Genomic DNA, 16,773 nt, shown 5'->3' with positions numbered 1-16,773 from the left:
GGTAACTGAAATATGTTTACCAACCAAATATGTCTACTGACATGAATCAAGATTTTTATAGTTTTTTTTTTACTTTTTTCAAAAATTTCACAGTACGGATGTGATCTAGACCTTTGGTTTTATAGAAACAGACTCTTGGTTCATCACCATGAATAAGAAGGATATTTTAAGGATTAAAAATCAATAGCTTAAAATTTTCATAAATAGTCAATAAAAATAGCATTAATGGATCATGCTGAATGCATCTGCAGGGTTAAATTTACAAAAAAAAAAAATTTATGAAAATCTCAATTCATACCAGATTGGTAAACATATCCGGTTTTCTCTTTTATAATAGGAGGTAGTATTTGCCACCTTCATGGGTTCTAATCGCCTTAGAAAAAAAACTAATTTTATTTTAAATTTTCCGTACATATGATCCATCTACATGTCCAGCTCAATAAAAGCTGACTCTTGAATCATGTTCATAATATATATAATTTATGTTTTATATATACCAATATTTTTAAATATTTTCTGGAGAAGCCAAAATTTTCCTTGTGGAGATTTCCTATAAAATGAGACTTGCCACAATGATCATAAACAATGCCATAACAACCAATCATATAGCTGCATTGCAGGCAATGTTGTCAGTATTGTTGTGAATCGGCCAATTCAAAGTGCTTGGATATGGTTCGGCCAAACATTGATACAAAACCAAAAGCTGATTTAGCTTATTTTTAAATATTCTTAAAATTAGTTTAAATTATTTCTAAATATTTTAAATATTATTTTAATATTTTTGTGACATGCCTCATTTGCTGGTTCAAAATTGGCTGATCCAGTTCGATTCGGTATGAGCCCATTCCCTGAATTGTATTGAAAATCGATTCAGGGTCCGATAAGATTCTGACAACATTGCTTGCAGGGTCCATAATTCCGTGGTTCCCACTCAAAGTTAATGCCATGTGGATGCTGTCATGAGTTTGGTGAACAGATTGCTCATGTTTGGATCCCAACTTACGGTGGATGGCTGAAAACTTGGATCTCAAATTGCTGTGGATGACTGAAAACTTGAAAAGGACTCTTCTATTGTGATTATCCATCACGCAGCATCAAAAGTTTTTTGTATGACAGGATGTAAGACATGATACATGCTATCTCTATGGTAACACGTGAAGTAATTTACAAATTTACAATGGTAAATCTAATAAAAGGTGCCATGTTGACCTTGGTCCTTAGTTTGATCTCGATGTCCATTTGTAAAAGTCCACGAGCACTCCCACTGTCCACCAAGAATAGTTTCTATTGGTTTCGAGAAAGCGATGCACACCCAGGAGAGAGAGGATCAGGTGCAATGTGATTGTAAACTTTTAGTGTGCTGCTGTATCTGATCACCCACCATCTTTGGGATATAGCTTGTTGGATGTGGAGCCCAACAGCAGATGCAGCAGCATACCAGGAGTGTGCAATCACATTGCACCTGATCTTCCCTCCCACCCAGGATATCGAACTTGCAACAACTTTCAATTTGAATGTCTTAAGCCAACACACCTAGCCAGGTGCATCGGGCCTTGTGGGACTCGGACTTGGTTTATTGGGAAATATAGGGTTTAAGCTCGAACTTATAAGCCAAAACGACCGTGCTTAAGTTTGAGATGCTTTTGTTTAAAAGTTTTATATTGAGTTCAAGCTTGACTTCAAGTTTTGTTGGCTTATTACTTTCGATTCCATACTTTTTGAGGGTCCCCCACCATAAGCAAGATCTGCTTCACTCAACAGAACTTTGAAAGCACAATGAAATCCCAACTAAACACACAAAAGAAATTATATAATCAATATTTAGTAGCTATATGGATGGCTTAGACATATCTAAACAACAGAGTGCTCCAATTATTATTCTTCTAACAGATTAAGAGTCTTTACATGGGGATGTCCTTTGCTGCAAGGTCGAAGCTGGGTTTACTCTCCAGTGCTCGAGGGGGTCGTCAAAGGTTTTACTAACCGGAGACATAGCCTGACATGTCCAAAAAAAATTTAAATTCACCCAGTTGGGGTTCGTTCCTCAATAGAAAATGTAAAGAGATAGGAGCAGGTTTGTGCCATTGATATCCCTCGTTTATGCTTGTGTTGTGAACGAGTGATTCACTTGATAGACTGACCAAGCTAACTTTTGGTCGGAGTACCTATATACATATCTACAAACAGTTTTTTGTCTCAATAATCAACCTGCACCTATGAGATTCAGCTAGAGAATATGGTACTTTACAGTGCAGCCCATATTTTCCCGTCAAGTATATTTGAGAAACTGTGGCTTCAAATAAAAATATCTACATTTACATTCCTCAAGATATAACCTCGAAAACATGAACAATCAAGAACTTCAGTACTAAAACCTTTTCCCCTCTTAAATCAGATGCAATAGGAAATAAATGTAACTATCACAATACAGTATACTTGAACATTTGCCCTTCCAAATTCCAGAAACAGTTCATAGGCCTTTGGTTTCAGTACAAATTCTAGTTTTGTTTCCTAAATTGAATAACAGAATCAAATCCAACTTGTAACTAAATAAAAGGACACATTGCAAATGACAAAGGATACTCTCTACAGGACAAGGTCCTCCATGAAGGAACAGCAGCAGAGCAGTGGCCACCTAAGAGATGGATGCAATTCAATTGGTGGTTAAGCAGTGAGCAGAACCTACACACAGCCACCCACTATCAAATGCTCTCCATCTCAATACCTGTCCACGCAGAGAGCATATGACCTCATCTTATGGAACCCACTCTTCAAGCTAAATGTACCAGCTGACAAAAAAATTTCACTACAGTTTAAGCTAAATTCGTTGTTTAGAAAGGAAAAAAATGCAATGTGCATAGCGCAGATCACCTGCAGTAAAATAATGCAATTCAACTGCTGACATTAAAAGTTGGCAACAGACGTGTTTCATATCAGTGCTACCGTAGAAGATCCAGTGGTATGAGTGCTACTATATGATTTTCTCATTATAAAATTATTACAACTCACAAATAGAATCATATAAAGGTTGGAAAATGTCCCTGAACCAGGAGAATGAATCTTACAGAAAATAATTTCAAGGTGGTTTTCATTTTTCAAGGATTTGTAGGAAATACATGTTCAATGAATTTTAGAAAACGGAGGGCGTAAAGTCTGGGGTCAACAGCTGAGATCGAGAAGGAATCAAATTGAAGAGATTTGCAGGCATGCTCAATTTTCTTCTTCATGTTGTACTCTTGCAATATGTCAATGACCCCAAGATAGATAACAACATCATATACCTCATGAAACAAGTCACTTTTCTCTTTCTCTTGCATCGAAATATGTTCTGCTCTAGCAGGCATATTAACACCCAGCTGGATCTGCAACCTGCTCAAATGAGAAAAGAAACTTTAACTTTGACAAACAAATTTCAATTGCACACACGAGTGAAGAAAAAGGAGAAGAAGAAATAGATGTCAAAGAACCTCGCAGTGCCAGGAAGGAGGAGATCCACTTCCTCATCACCAGCAGCGGATGCTCGCAGCCTGCTACCTCTCATGTGAGGACCGACGACAACACCATTCTGGTGAGGTCCTCTTGCAACCAAAACAAGGCCTTGTGGGTAGCTGGAATTTTCATCTTCATGTGCAGCTGTTAAGAAATATACATTGTATTATATACCGAAGTATACTAAGGTGGTATACTTATAGGTATTTTTCTTTGTATTTCTTTTGTACTTTATTTCTCATTGTAATTCTAAGTATACTAAAGTATACTTGTGATTCAGATTTTAGTAAAAGGATAATTTAGGATAAGTATACATACTGTATATTTTTAGGGTAGAATAAAGACTTTATTTTTATTATTATTAGTCATTATTTAAGATGACTAAATTTTGTAATTTTATTTATGTATTTACCTTTTTTTTGGTCAAATGAAATTGACCAACTAGTTGTTGGGGTTTGTAATGGCTAGTTTCAAACTAGCCGTTAGGATTTGCTTTAATGGCTAGTTTGAATAGTCAAACTAACTCTTGGGATTTGCTCTAACAACTAGTTTGCCGTTATGTCTTCCTCTATATATTGCTCATCCTTTTTGTTGTATAGGTGAGAGATGATGGATGTATATATGTCTGTATGATGAGTGTTGTAGTGAAGTTGACTTCTATATTTGTGTGATATTTCTCATTAATAAAATATTTAATTTTTTGTGCCTTGTTTTTCCTCATGGCTATGTATGGTTTATTGTATCTAACCAAATGCATTATGAGAATGCATTTGGATTTCATTTATGCTTGATAAATTTTTTGTTTTTCTTATGTCTCGAATTTTGTGCTATTTCATAATATGGTATCAGAGCCAATTTTATTTTTTTTATGTTGTTTCTTGGGGTTCGTTGGTTCAAGTTCATGCTTTGTGAAGGAGTCATGATTGATGTATGGCTTGGATTCACGGGAAATCTTGATCTGATATGTATCTTAAATCTTTATATATATGGTTATTTTTGCTTGTGTTGTCTATCTCATGCCTTATGCATGGGAAATCACTTATTCATTATATCTTTGAAAAATTATTAAAATTGTTTGTTATTTAAAATTTTTGTTTGGAACTATTTTGTTTTACTCTTGTTAATAAGCAAATGTTTGAACTCTTTGAAATCGTTTTGGTATATATTTTCTTGGGTGTTAATTTTAAAAGGTTTAAATGTTTCTTTTTCAAACTTATCTGAGTATTGTTCTTTTATTGGATTTAATTGCATTCATATTGGTGCTAATTTAAAATCTTATAAAACATTTTGATATAATTTACAATATTTACTTGTTTTTGTGAGATATACATGCGTTTCTAGTTTTGATTCTTATGTTTTGAACTCTCTTTATTTAAGATGTACTTGAGTAATTTAGTAGCCTTGAGCATGTATTTCTTATTGCTTTTATGGCACTTAGATGTCTTATTCGAGTACCTCATCATTATATGTGCCAAAGCATGTCTTCTTTGTGCATGACTTCAAGTTCATGGATTTTTTGTTGAGAAACTTAAAGCTAATTCTTTGTGAGCATGAGTATTTCTTGGTAAATAAAATGCTCTTGTTTGTATCTCAAATGGACTCTGGAAGCAAATAAATTTCCTTCAAGGAACTATTTACTTTGAAGTTTCATGTCAACCTTGTTAAAATGTAATCTCGTATTTGTATATATATATATATATATATATATATATATATATATATATATATAGAGAGAGAGAGAGAGAGAGAGAGAGATACACTTACATATATACCATGTATATATATAGATATCTCTCTATATATATAAATATATATAGTATTTCTTGTAAAACCCGACAAGGGTATTTTCATCCTTTTTTATTTTGCACATATTCAATAGGAATACGTTGTAATTTTATTTTTTTTCTTTTTCTTTATATTTCTTTTTTCTTTTCTTTATTTCTTTTTCCTTTTTTGTTCAATCCTTGGGGGGGCCAATATAGTCGTTGGGCCCCTCCAACGACTATGTTGGAGGCCCCTCCAAGGCTTCCTTTTGATTCTTTATAAATAGGGTTTTTTTCCCTTGTTGTAGGTATGCTTGAGAGCTCAAGCTCCTTCACTTTTTGAATATAGAAATTCTTTACATGCCATTGTGCGAATTTGTGCGATTTTATGCCTTTGTGCATATTTGTTCAAGTATCATTTGAGTGCCTTTGTGCACATCTTTTGTGATGTATTAGTGCTTATATGCGTATTGTCTCTTTGTAAACATTTTCACATGGTATCAGAGTCAGGTTTGAAGAAAGAAGATTATGTGGCTACTCGCGTTATTGGGTGCCTCAAAAAATGTGCCTTCAACTTTTGGGTGTTTGGCGTGGAGTCTTCTCTTCATTCAATATTTTAGAAGCGTATTCCACCAAGTAAGATAAAAAATCTTATTGTGGTACATATTTTTTTCTCTCATTTCACTTCTTTAATGGGTGAAAAAAACTCTCATTTTTCTCTTGGCTTCAAACTTAATGGCTCCAACTATCATGTTTGGGCCGAAAACATGGAGGCTCATATCAAAGGAAAAGGGCTATGGCGTTATGTCCAAGGTTCGATTCCGGAACCCAAGATCACCTTGATAGAAAAAGGTGAAATCAAAATTCTTGAAGGTGAGAAAATAAATAAGGCCCTTGAAGAATACTCTAAGAAGCATGAGGAGTGGGAGATGAGAAATTTTAAAATTCTATCATGGATTTTCTCATCCGTTGAAACGAGGATCAATGTCAACATCATTAAATTCAAAAAGGTTTCTTAAGTGTGGAAATATCTTGAAAAAATGTATACTTCAAGAAATTTGTCTCACAAATATTATATTCAAAAAAGAACATTGACTTTTCAACAAAATGAGATGTCTATTAGAGAATATTTTGCAAAATTATCATCCATTTGGGATGAACTTGCCATGCTTAAACCTAAGTGGAGTGGTGAAGACATCGAAATTAGACATAAGGAATTAGAGGAGGATCACTTTTTTAACTTCTTAAATGGGCTTAGACCCGAATTCGAGCAAATACGATCCTCTCTTCTTTCCTCTTTTACTTCCCCTTCACTTGAGGATGTTATTACGAAACTAAGTGGGGAAGAGACCCGTATGGGTATAAACAAAAACAATCTAAGTGTTCTTGCAACTCCCTCAAACCAAGAAGAAAGTGATTGTGTGAATACTGTCTCAAGACCGAGGAACAACTTAAGAGCCTACAAACCTCCCCATTTCAAAAATTAAAATCAAGGTTCAAGTAGTCAAGGAGGTAAAAGAGACTATAGCAAGATTGTATGTCATTTTTGTAAGGAACCGAGCCACATCAAACCGGTTTGCCCAAAATGGAAGAAGTTGCTAGCTATAGCTACCACATCTCAACCCCAAAAGGAAGAAAGTTCATCTTCTTCAATTGAAGCTCTATCATTGCATCAAATTGTAGAAGCACTTCAACCACTTCTCAAGGGGTCAATTTTTGGAGCGACTACATCCACCTTCTCTCATCCTGATAAGACTTCTTGGCTCTTAGATTCGGGTGCCTCTTTTCATATGTCTCCAAATATTTTGTCTCTTTTCGAATATTTAAAAACTTCATCTCCTACCTTTGTTTCAACCGCATATGGTACTTCTCTTGAAATAAAATTTTTTGAAGAAAAAGGTTTTTCTATTCTTAAAATAAGATTTATACCAAAATTGAATTTAAATTAGCTTTCGGTCTCTCAACTCTTGGACCATGGATGTGATATAAAATTCTCATCTACTAAATGTTGGATACATGATCGCCGGTTCGGGAAGTTGATTAGAGAAGGCTCTAAGAAGGGAGATCTATACTATGTGGACTTTCTTTGTATTCCAAAGAATCATTTTTGTAATGTTGTGCAACATAAAGACATTAATGTGTGGCACAAAAGACTTGGACATCTCAATGTCACCAAGAACTCTTATTTACCTTTTGTCAAACATCTATGTAAAAATGATTTCAATTGTAATGATTGCACTCTTGGGAAAATGAGAAGTTTGTCTTTTTATCAAAGATCTATGTTCACTACAAAACCATTTGAACTTGTCCATTCCGATGTTTGGGGACCGGCACCCGTTATCTCAAAAGGAGGATTTACATATTATGTGATTTTTGTGGACGATTTCTCTAGATATACCTGGATATATTTTATCAAATATAAACACGAGGTTTTTGCAATATTTAAATCTTATCATATGATGATTAAGAATCAATTCAATGAAAACTTAAAGATTCTTAGAACCGATTCTAGAGGAGAATATCTCTCAAATGACTTTACAAGTTATCTTAAAAAATATGGAATAATCCATCAAAAGTCATGTCCTAAAACACCCCAACAAAATGGTTTGGCCGAAAGGAAACATAGACACATTATTGAGACAACCCGAATCCTACTCATTTATCAAAATATTCCCAAAAGATTTTGGGCCGAAGTGGCCCTTGCATCCGTTTATCTTATCAACCGTCTTCTATCCAAAAATTTAGATAAAATTTCACCATTTGAAATTTTGTATAAAAGAAATCCTGATTATAGTAGGTTAAGAATTTTTTGTTGCAAATGTTTTGTTCTCACAGATAAAAATGATAAACTTAAGTCATTCCATGTGCCTTGGGTATTCCAGGACCCAAAAAGGATTTCGGTGTTACGATGTAAAGAATGACAAATTATATGTTTCTAGGAATGTAAGCTTTCTAGAAAATGTTAGTGGGTTTGAAAAATCTGAATCTCATGAGGAAAATATGGATTATTCCTTCTTATTTGATCTTTTATCCAGAGATGATGACGTTAGTGATGATGAACTCATACAAAGTGAAAATGAAATAGAAGAGATTAGCAATTCTCCTCAGCCATCTGTCTATCAAGAGACTGATGATGGAATTTTCAGAGAACCAGACAAAAACAGTTTTAGAAGTGCTATAGAGAAATACAGTGAGCCTAATGAAACAACCAAGATGGGTAATGAAAGTTCACAAAGAACAAAAAGAAATAGGAGACCTCCTTCTAGGTTCATATCCTATGATTCCTTTTCTCCCAAACATAGAGCATGCCTAAGTGCCATACACTCATATGTAGAACCCAAAAATTTTGAAGAAGCCAAAAAGATAAATGAGTCGGTAGAAGCCATCGAAAATGAACTAAGGGCTCTTAGAAAATTTAGAACATGGGAATTCCAGGACCTTCCCAAAGGTAAGAAAAGTATAGGATGTAGGTGGGTTTTTAAGGTCAAAACCAAGAGTGATGGAACTCTTGAACGATATAAGGCACGTCTAGTTGCTAAGGGATATAATCAAGAATATGGGATAGATTATGATAAAACGTTTGCTCATGTTGCACGAATGGTTACAGTCGAAGTCACAGGGACTCGACAAAGCAGGTGCCGCACCCGCGTCGACGCGACACGGGTGCACGTGCGGGTGCGGCACCCGGTGCGGTCAACACAACCTTGGGTGCAGTCAATATACCCAGGGTCATTTTCGTCCAATTTTTTAACGTAAAAAAAAATTTTGTTGCCCTATCAAAAGGGGTTACGAAAGAGGATTAGGGCAAAAATTGTTTGCCCTAATCCTCTCCCATGCAGCTCCGCTCTCTCGCTCACCTCCTCTCCTCCCAATGTCTCGCAGGGGAGCCTGACGCCACCTCCTCCTCTCCCTCGTCGCAGGTACCCTCTCGCTCTCTCTCGCTCTCGACAGGGGAGGGGCCGAGCCCTCCCCCTGCTCCCTCTCGCTCTCTTGTTGGGTCGGCAGGGGAGGGGATGAGCCCCCCTCCCTTCTCCCTCTCGCTCTCTTGTTGGGCGACAGGGAAGGGGCCAAGCCCCCCCCCCCCCCCTCCGTGCTCCCTTTGATTTTAGGGGAGGGGTCGAGCCCCCCACCCTGCTCCCTCTTATTTCAGGGGAGGGGCTGAGCCCCTCCCAAGAAAAAAAATCTTTCGGGGGGGAGTTGCCCCCCTACGACCCCCGCCCCCCCCCCCCCCCCCCCCCCCCCCCCTTGTTGTAGGTATGCTTGAGAGCTCAAGCTCCTTCACTTTTTGAATATAGAAATTCTTTACATGCCATTGTGCATATTTGTGCTATTTTATGCCTTTGTGCATATTTGTTCAAGTATCATTTGAGTGCCTTTGTGCACATCTTTTGTGAGGTATTAGTGCTTGTATGCGTATTGTCTCTTTGTAGACATTTTCACAAACCTCACTCCATGATCCTGTTTCTTATTCAGTATTCACGCAATGCATACATGCAGACATTGACTAAACCTGCTTATGATGGCTACATTTTCTGAAACAACGTTCACAACAGGTTGCATGAGTGGATGATAACCAAGATAATTACAACTAGATTTTGAAATTATGACACTTCCCACTTGTCATCCTGTTTGAAGGATCAATTACAAAGATAGTTAAAAATACTTAAGATTCATCAACGTGCATCAAAGGTGTCCAGTAATATGCTAATATATTGCATTAGCTTGCCAACTTTGCTTTGCAGATTCCTAGAGAAATTCAGGCTCAATGGACAGGTGGCACTGGACATAATCAATTGGAGTGGTGCTACTCCAGCAAATTTAACTCATTTTCTGCTTGGAATGTCATGAGGGAAGAAGGCAACCCTTTATGCAGGTTGGACTGTTGGTCTAAGCTAAGAACAAAGGCTCTCGTACAGCAACCACTCTTAATTTTGTCCATGCTAATAGGCTCCTCACCCAAGATTGGCTCCAACACTTCTGTATGCAGCTTGCTAGTTGATGTTGCTTATGTAACCAAGGCCTGGAGTCAGAACACCATTTGTTTGTGGATTATGTGGCGTCCTAAAAGGTTTGGAAAGAGTTGGGAAGGTGTCATGCTTGGAGGAAACCATGAGTCAGCTTGAAGTGCATGTGGGAGGTGGTCCATGCCCAACAAGCATATTAAGCGTGGATGGCTAATCTCATTCCAATTGGTGGTTTGCAAGATTTGGGGGGTCAGGAACTCTCACTTTCAACACAGGATCCTGACCACCTTGGTCAATACATGGTTTGTTTGTGGATTGTGTGGCACCCTAAAATGTTTGGAGAGTCAGGAAGGTGTCATGCTTGGTGGAAAACACGAGTTAGCTTGAAGTGCACGTGTGGAAGGTGGTCCATGCCCAACGAGCATATTTAAGTGTGAATGGATAATCTCATTTCAATCGGTGGTTTGCAAGATTTGAGAGCTCAGGAACTCCCACTTTCAACACAGGATCCTGACCAGAAGATATCACAGTTGCTGGGTCATCAATGGTGTGAAGGAACATATAACGCTGATTCTCAATTTGACTAATCACCCTATTTGGCTTAACTGATAGTATGCAAATAGATGGAAACTGCTCCCTCATAGATGGGTGTCCTTAACCATTTTAAGTTGCTGTGCACAGCCAAGAAGAATTGGTTTCACAATTGGAACCAAGGGAATTCCTTAAGACTTGATGCTTGGTCCACATTGCGGAGTTGGGACTTAGGAATGGGTATGGTGGCAGGAAAAGTTTTATGACATGCAGATACCTAGAGTCCTCATGAAGTCATCTCGGAAGGATGTGGTGCATGCAGTGTCTCGGGTGACAAAGGGAAGATTGAGCTATTCTTTGGTGATTGCAGTTGCTTTGAAAGTGTTTTCACAGTTTTGACTGATTTCAATGTATTTGGGTTCCTAAAGAATGTAGGTACATGTTAAAATATATGTATACAAGTATGTATATATCTATATATACATATATTTAGTTATATAGGTAAATACCCTACAACAACAAACAACAACTACGCCTTCATCCCAAAACAATTGGGGTCAGCGATATGAACCAAAAAAAGAAATTCATTTTGGGTCTTCCACATGAATCCTTTTCCTCTAATCATTTCTATCCAATGCCATGTCCTCGGTGAGGTTCAAAGCATTCATATTCTTTCCTATCATCTCCATCCAAGTCTTCCTAGGCCTACCCCGACCTCTTTTAACTAATATATTTTCCCATTTCTCCAACCTTCTAACTGGAGCATCATTAGGCCTTCGCCGAATATGTCCAAACCACCGTAAACGATTCTCTCGCATCTTATTTTCAATGGGTGCAACACCTACCTTCTTACGTATCTCCTCGTTCCGAATCTTATCTTTTATTGTATTTCCACACATCCATCTAAGCATCCGCATCTCAGCTACACTCATTTTTTGAATATGATGTCTCTTGGCAGCCCAACATTCCGTACCATATAGTAAAGCGGGCCTAATAGTCGTCCTATAAAACTTTCCCTTCAACCGCAATGGCATTCTACGATCGCACAACACTCCAGTTGCACTTTTCCATTTCATCCACCCAACCTTTATCCTATGATTTACATCTCCATCAATTTCTCCATACTTTTGAATGATGGATCCCAAATATTTGAAATAATCATTCACCGGTATTTCTTGCTCACCAAGCTTCACTACACTCCCATCACTACTTCGTTGCTTACTAAACCGACATTCCATATATTCAGTCTTACTCTTACTCAACTTAAAACCTCTAGCTTCAAATGTCTGTCTCCATAATTCTAACTTAGCATTAACCCCAGCTCTAGACTCATCAATCAAAACAATATCATCAACAAACAACATACACCACGGTACATTTTCTTGAATTGATCTCGTAAGCTCATCCATCACTATCGCAAATAGAAAAGGGCTTAAAGCGGATCCTTGATGTAACCCAACCGTTATCGGAAAATTGGTTGTCACCCCTCCACAAGTGCGGACATTGGTTACTACTCCTTCATACATATCTTTAATTATACTAATGTACTTGAGAGAAACACCTTTCTTCATCATTGTCCACCAGAGAACGTCCCTAGGTACTCTATCGTATGCCTTCTCTAAATCAATAAAAACCATATGCAAATCTTTGTTCCTCTCTCTATATCTTTCAATAAGTTGTCTAAGAAGATGTATAGCTTCCATAGTTGATCTTCCAGGCATAAAACCAAATTGATTCTCCGATATCCTGACAACCTTCCTCAACCTAGACTCAATCACCCTCTCCCAAAGTTTCATAGTATGACTCATGAGTTTTATACCACGATAGTTTGTGCAATCTTGTATATCACCCTTATTCTTATATAAAGGCACCAAAGTACTCTTCCTCCACTCATTAGGCATCTTATTTGTTCGCCAAATCAAGTTAAAAAGATTTGTCAACCATTCTAAACCTTTCTCTCCCAAGCATTTCCAAGCCTCGATAAATATAGGTAAATACCCTATAGGAGTATTTTTTGTCTTTTCATAATATATAATAAAACTGTAATCAACAGTTTCCTTACTTATTTTTTATTTTTTATTTTTTGTTTTTGGTACATGTTAAAATATATGTATACAAGTATGTATATATCTATATATACATATATTTAGTTATATAGGTAAATACCCTATAGGAGTATTTTTTGTCTTTTCATAATATATAATAAAGCTGTAATCAACAGTTTCTTTATTTATTTTTTATTTTTTGTTTTTTATTATCTGTTTTTGTAAAATACCATTGGGGGCTTTATGGTCAAATTGACCATAGAGTCGTTGGCACTCCCAACGGTAAGAAATATGACCGTTGGGAGCTCCCAATGACTATTGGGAGCTCCTAATGGTCCCTCTCTACTCTCTTTTAGTTGTATATATAGGGGTGTGTTTCCCCCCTATTCTTCAATGTGTGGTGCTTGTGCTATTGTATGCCCTTAGTGGCTCTTGTTCTTGTACTTCCGCTTACTTCAATACATGGTATCAGAGTCATAGTGCTCTTGGTCTTATAAAATGTGGTCACTAAGTGTTGAAGACCGCGTGAAAGCATCATCAAGTGTTTGTGATGCTCGTGGTGACTCAAGTGGACATCTCCTTCCACTTTGTTCTCTTTCTCCCTCTCTCTTTTTTACCACTCAAGATGGAGCATGAATAAAAGATTGATCTATCATTCAAGCTCAATGGATCCAACTACATTGTGTGGGCATCCACAATGGAAAACAATCTCAAAGAAAAAAAACTTTGAGGATATGTGATGGGCATCATCCCAAAGCCGCAACTTAAACTCACCAAGAGAGAAGGAGATCAAGAGAAAGCCTTAGAAGGTAATGCACATATGAAAGCTATTCAAGATCATCAAACTAAGGTAGAGAATTGAGAAAGTAACCATGCCAAGATTTTTGCATAGTTTATGAACAATGTTGAGCTCAAGATATGTGCCAATATTGCCAAATTTTGTAAAGCCAATGAGGTTTGGTCTTTTATGAAGGGTATGTATACCCAAAAAGACCTTGCAAGACAATTTTTCTTGCAAAAAAAAATATGAATAATCAAACAAGGTGAAACGAGTGTTCGTGATTATTTTAGTTTTCTTAGCCCACTGTGGATGAATTGACTCTTCTTGAACCCAAGTGGGTTGCTAGTGAATATGTGGAGCTAAGAAGAGAACAAATAGAAAAAAAACACTTTTTTTAATTTTTACATGGGCTTAGACCCGAATTTAAACAAATTAGATCCTCTCTTCTTCATAGATCTAAACCTCTTCCATTGAAAGATGAGGTTGCCGAAATTTTCCAAAAGAAAAAAAGCGGTCTTGGTATGGTTAAAGGGAGAGACAAAGTGTTGGCTGTCTCTAAACCGGGCAACCATGTGAAATCTTATAAGCTTCCATATTTTGGGAAGCAAAATATCTATAATGGTGGCTATAGAAAGTTATTTGCCACCATTGCTATGAACCGGGATACATTAGGCCTAATTGTCCCAAACTCAATGATACATGTAAGAACAAGGTAACTTTTGTTGAAAAAACTACACCAAAGAGAGAAGAATCCATTGGAAGAGGAGACACTTTTTCACTTACTCAACTATTGGAGGCACTCCAACAACTACTTAAATCTCTATTAACTTTGGGGGCCGCGATAGCATCATCTTCTCCTCCCATAATGTGTTCTTGGATCCTTGACTCGGGAGCTTCTTTTCATATGACTCCACATGAAAATTGTTTATTCAACTTATGCACTAATTCAAAAACTTCATATATTTCCACCATCGATGGAACATCTTTGCAAATTAAAAGTATTGAAACTTTAAATTTCTATCAAAGTTTTTGTATTCCAAAAATTAGAGTTGTTGCAAAATTAAATTTAAATCTTTTTTCAATTTCTCAAATATCCGATCATGGGTGTTCGTGCAAGATCTCCGGCCCAAGAAGCAGAATGAGCAAAGGCCATAGAAGAGGAGATCTCTACTTCATGGATTCTTTAAATCTTCCCTCAAAATCTTTTTGTAATTATGTCCAAGATAAAGACATTGAAACTTGGCATAAAAGACTTGGACATCCAAGCTATTCAAAGATTATCTTTTTCCTTTTGAAAATTTTTTTGTAACGAGAAAGATTTAATTTGTAAGGATTGCATTTTTGAAAAAATAAAGGCTATTCCATTTCCAAATAGAACATTTGTCTCTAAAATACCTATTAAATTAGTGCACTCGGATGTTTTGGGGCCTTCTCCGGTTATAATAAAAAGAGAATACTTATGCTATGTTATATTTATTGATGATTTCACTACGTATGTGTGGATTTACTTTCTTAAATCCGATGTATTTTTTTACTTTAAAGAATTTCATATGATTATTAAAAATCAATTTCAAAGCAATATTTTTATCCTTAGATTCAACTCTGGTGGTGAATACCTTCCGAATGAATTTCAAAATTATTTAAAACAAAAATGGGATCTGTCACCAAAAATCTTGTCCAAGAACTCCTCAAAAAAATGGGTTAACCGAAAGAAAACATATACATATTATGAAAACTGTTAGAACTCTACTTATCTCTAAAAACGTTCCAAAGAGTTTTTGGGTCGAGGCCATTTTAACATCAACTTATTTGATAAATAGAATACCTTCATTATCTCTACAAAATGTTTCTCCATAAAAAAAACTATTTGTAAGAACCCCCAATTATAAATGTTTAAGAATTTTTGGTTGCAAATGGTTTGTCCTCTTGCATAAAAAAGATAAATTATGTCCAAAAGCCATTGAATATATCTTCATGGGTTACGGAGAAAACCAAAAGGGCTTTATATGTTTTGATTTCAAAAATAACAAAGTTTATGTCTCTAAGGATGTTTAGAAAATGAAAATGGATTTGAGATAACTAAGAAAAAAGATGAAGTAAATTATAACTTATTTGATTTCTTACCACAAGAAGAATTAACCTCTTGTGATATGTCTTTGAATGATAATTCCTTGAGTGATAATGGTGATAATGATGGTCATTCTAATATTGAGAATGTCGAATCACTATCAAGTAATGATAATATTATTGATAAACGAATACAAGTGTATACCCAACGTAAGCAAAGGAATCCTCAAAGTGCTTTAAAAAAATAAACACATGATTCTTTTATAGAAGAAACCCCACTTAGGAGATCCAATCATGTCCTTATCCCACCTAGTAGGTTTGTATCATATGATACTTTGACACCAACTTATAGAGCATGTTTAATAGCCTTCCATTCCTACTATGAACCATCACACTACAATGATGTTAATAATCTTTAACAATGGGTTGAAGCAATGAATTTCAGAATTAGATGCCCTAAAAAAGATAAACTTTGTAAGCAACTTCATTACCCGTAGGAAAGAAAGCTAGAGGATGTAGATGAGTTTTTACTGTTAAAACCAAGAGTGATAAAACTCTAAAAAGATATAAATCTAGGTTAGTCGCCAAAGGATATTAACAAGAATATGAGATTGACTATGAGAAAACCTTTACATCAATAGCTAGAATGACTAGTGTCAGGACCTTCATAGTAGTTGCATCCATTTAAAAATGACTCATATCAACTTAATGTAAAAAATGTTTTTCTTAATAGGGAATTAAATGAGGAGATTTATATGAACCTTCCACCAGGATTCAGTATTGAAAATGGTAAAATTCTCAGACTAAAGAAGGCCTTGTATGGTCTTAAACATGGTATGATAGATTTAGTAGTGTCATGTCTGCTTTGGGTTTTCATTCTTGTTATACTGACACTGCTCTTTTTGTTAAAAGTACATGTACTAAAATAGTAATACTTCTACTTTATGTAGATGATATGATAATCACTGAGAGTGACCATAAGGGAGTTAGAGATATTAAAAATATTTTAAAAGAGAATCTTGGTTTTTTTGAGATATTTTCTAGGCATCAAAGTTGCCTACTCTCCCAAAAGTACATTTTGACTTAAATGAAGCTTGCTTATGACATTTGCGCTAAGTCTAACATTTTAGATG

At 36.1% G+C, this 16,773-nt stretch overlaps 1 protein-coding gene across 2 annotated transcripts in view; it reads right to left on the bottom strand.

Annotated features, from left to right (window-relative positions):
• Positions 1-2,960: 2,960 nt before the first annotated feature.
• Positions 2,961-16,773, bottom strand: part of LOC149813795 (phosphatidylinositol 4-phosphate 5-kinase 9-like) — a 33,540-nt gene continuing 19,727 nt past the window's right edge. For both annotated transcript variants that reach the window (XM_089991860.1, XM_089991861.1), the window contains exons 8-9: positions 3,468-3,633; positions 2,961-3,369 (exon numbers count right to left, since the gene is read on the bottom strand). In XM_089991860.1, coding sequence (XP_089847986.1) covers positions 3,096-3,369; positions 3,468-3,633 — 440 coding nt within the window. In that variant the 3' untranslated portion in view covers positions 2,961-3,095. The remainder of the gene's footprint in view (positions 3,370-3,467; positions 3,634-16,773) is intronic.

This window comes from Nuphar pumila, chromosome 16 (genome assembly GCF_984573655.1).
Source record: "Nuphar pumila chromosome 16, dmNupPumi1.hap1.1, whole genome shotgun sequence".
Taxonomy (NCBI): Eukaryota; Viridiplantae; Streptophyta; class Magnoliopsida; order Nymphaeales; family Nymphaeaceae; genus Nuphar; species Nuphar pumila.
Note: the sequence above shows the minus strand (reverse complement) of the source record. Positions and strands in the feature narration are given on the sequence as shown.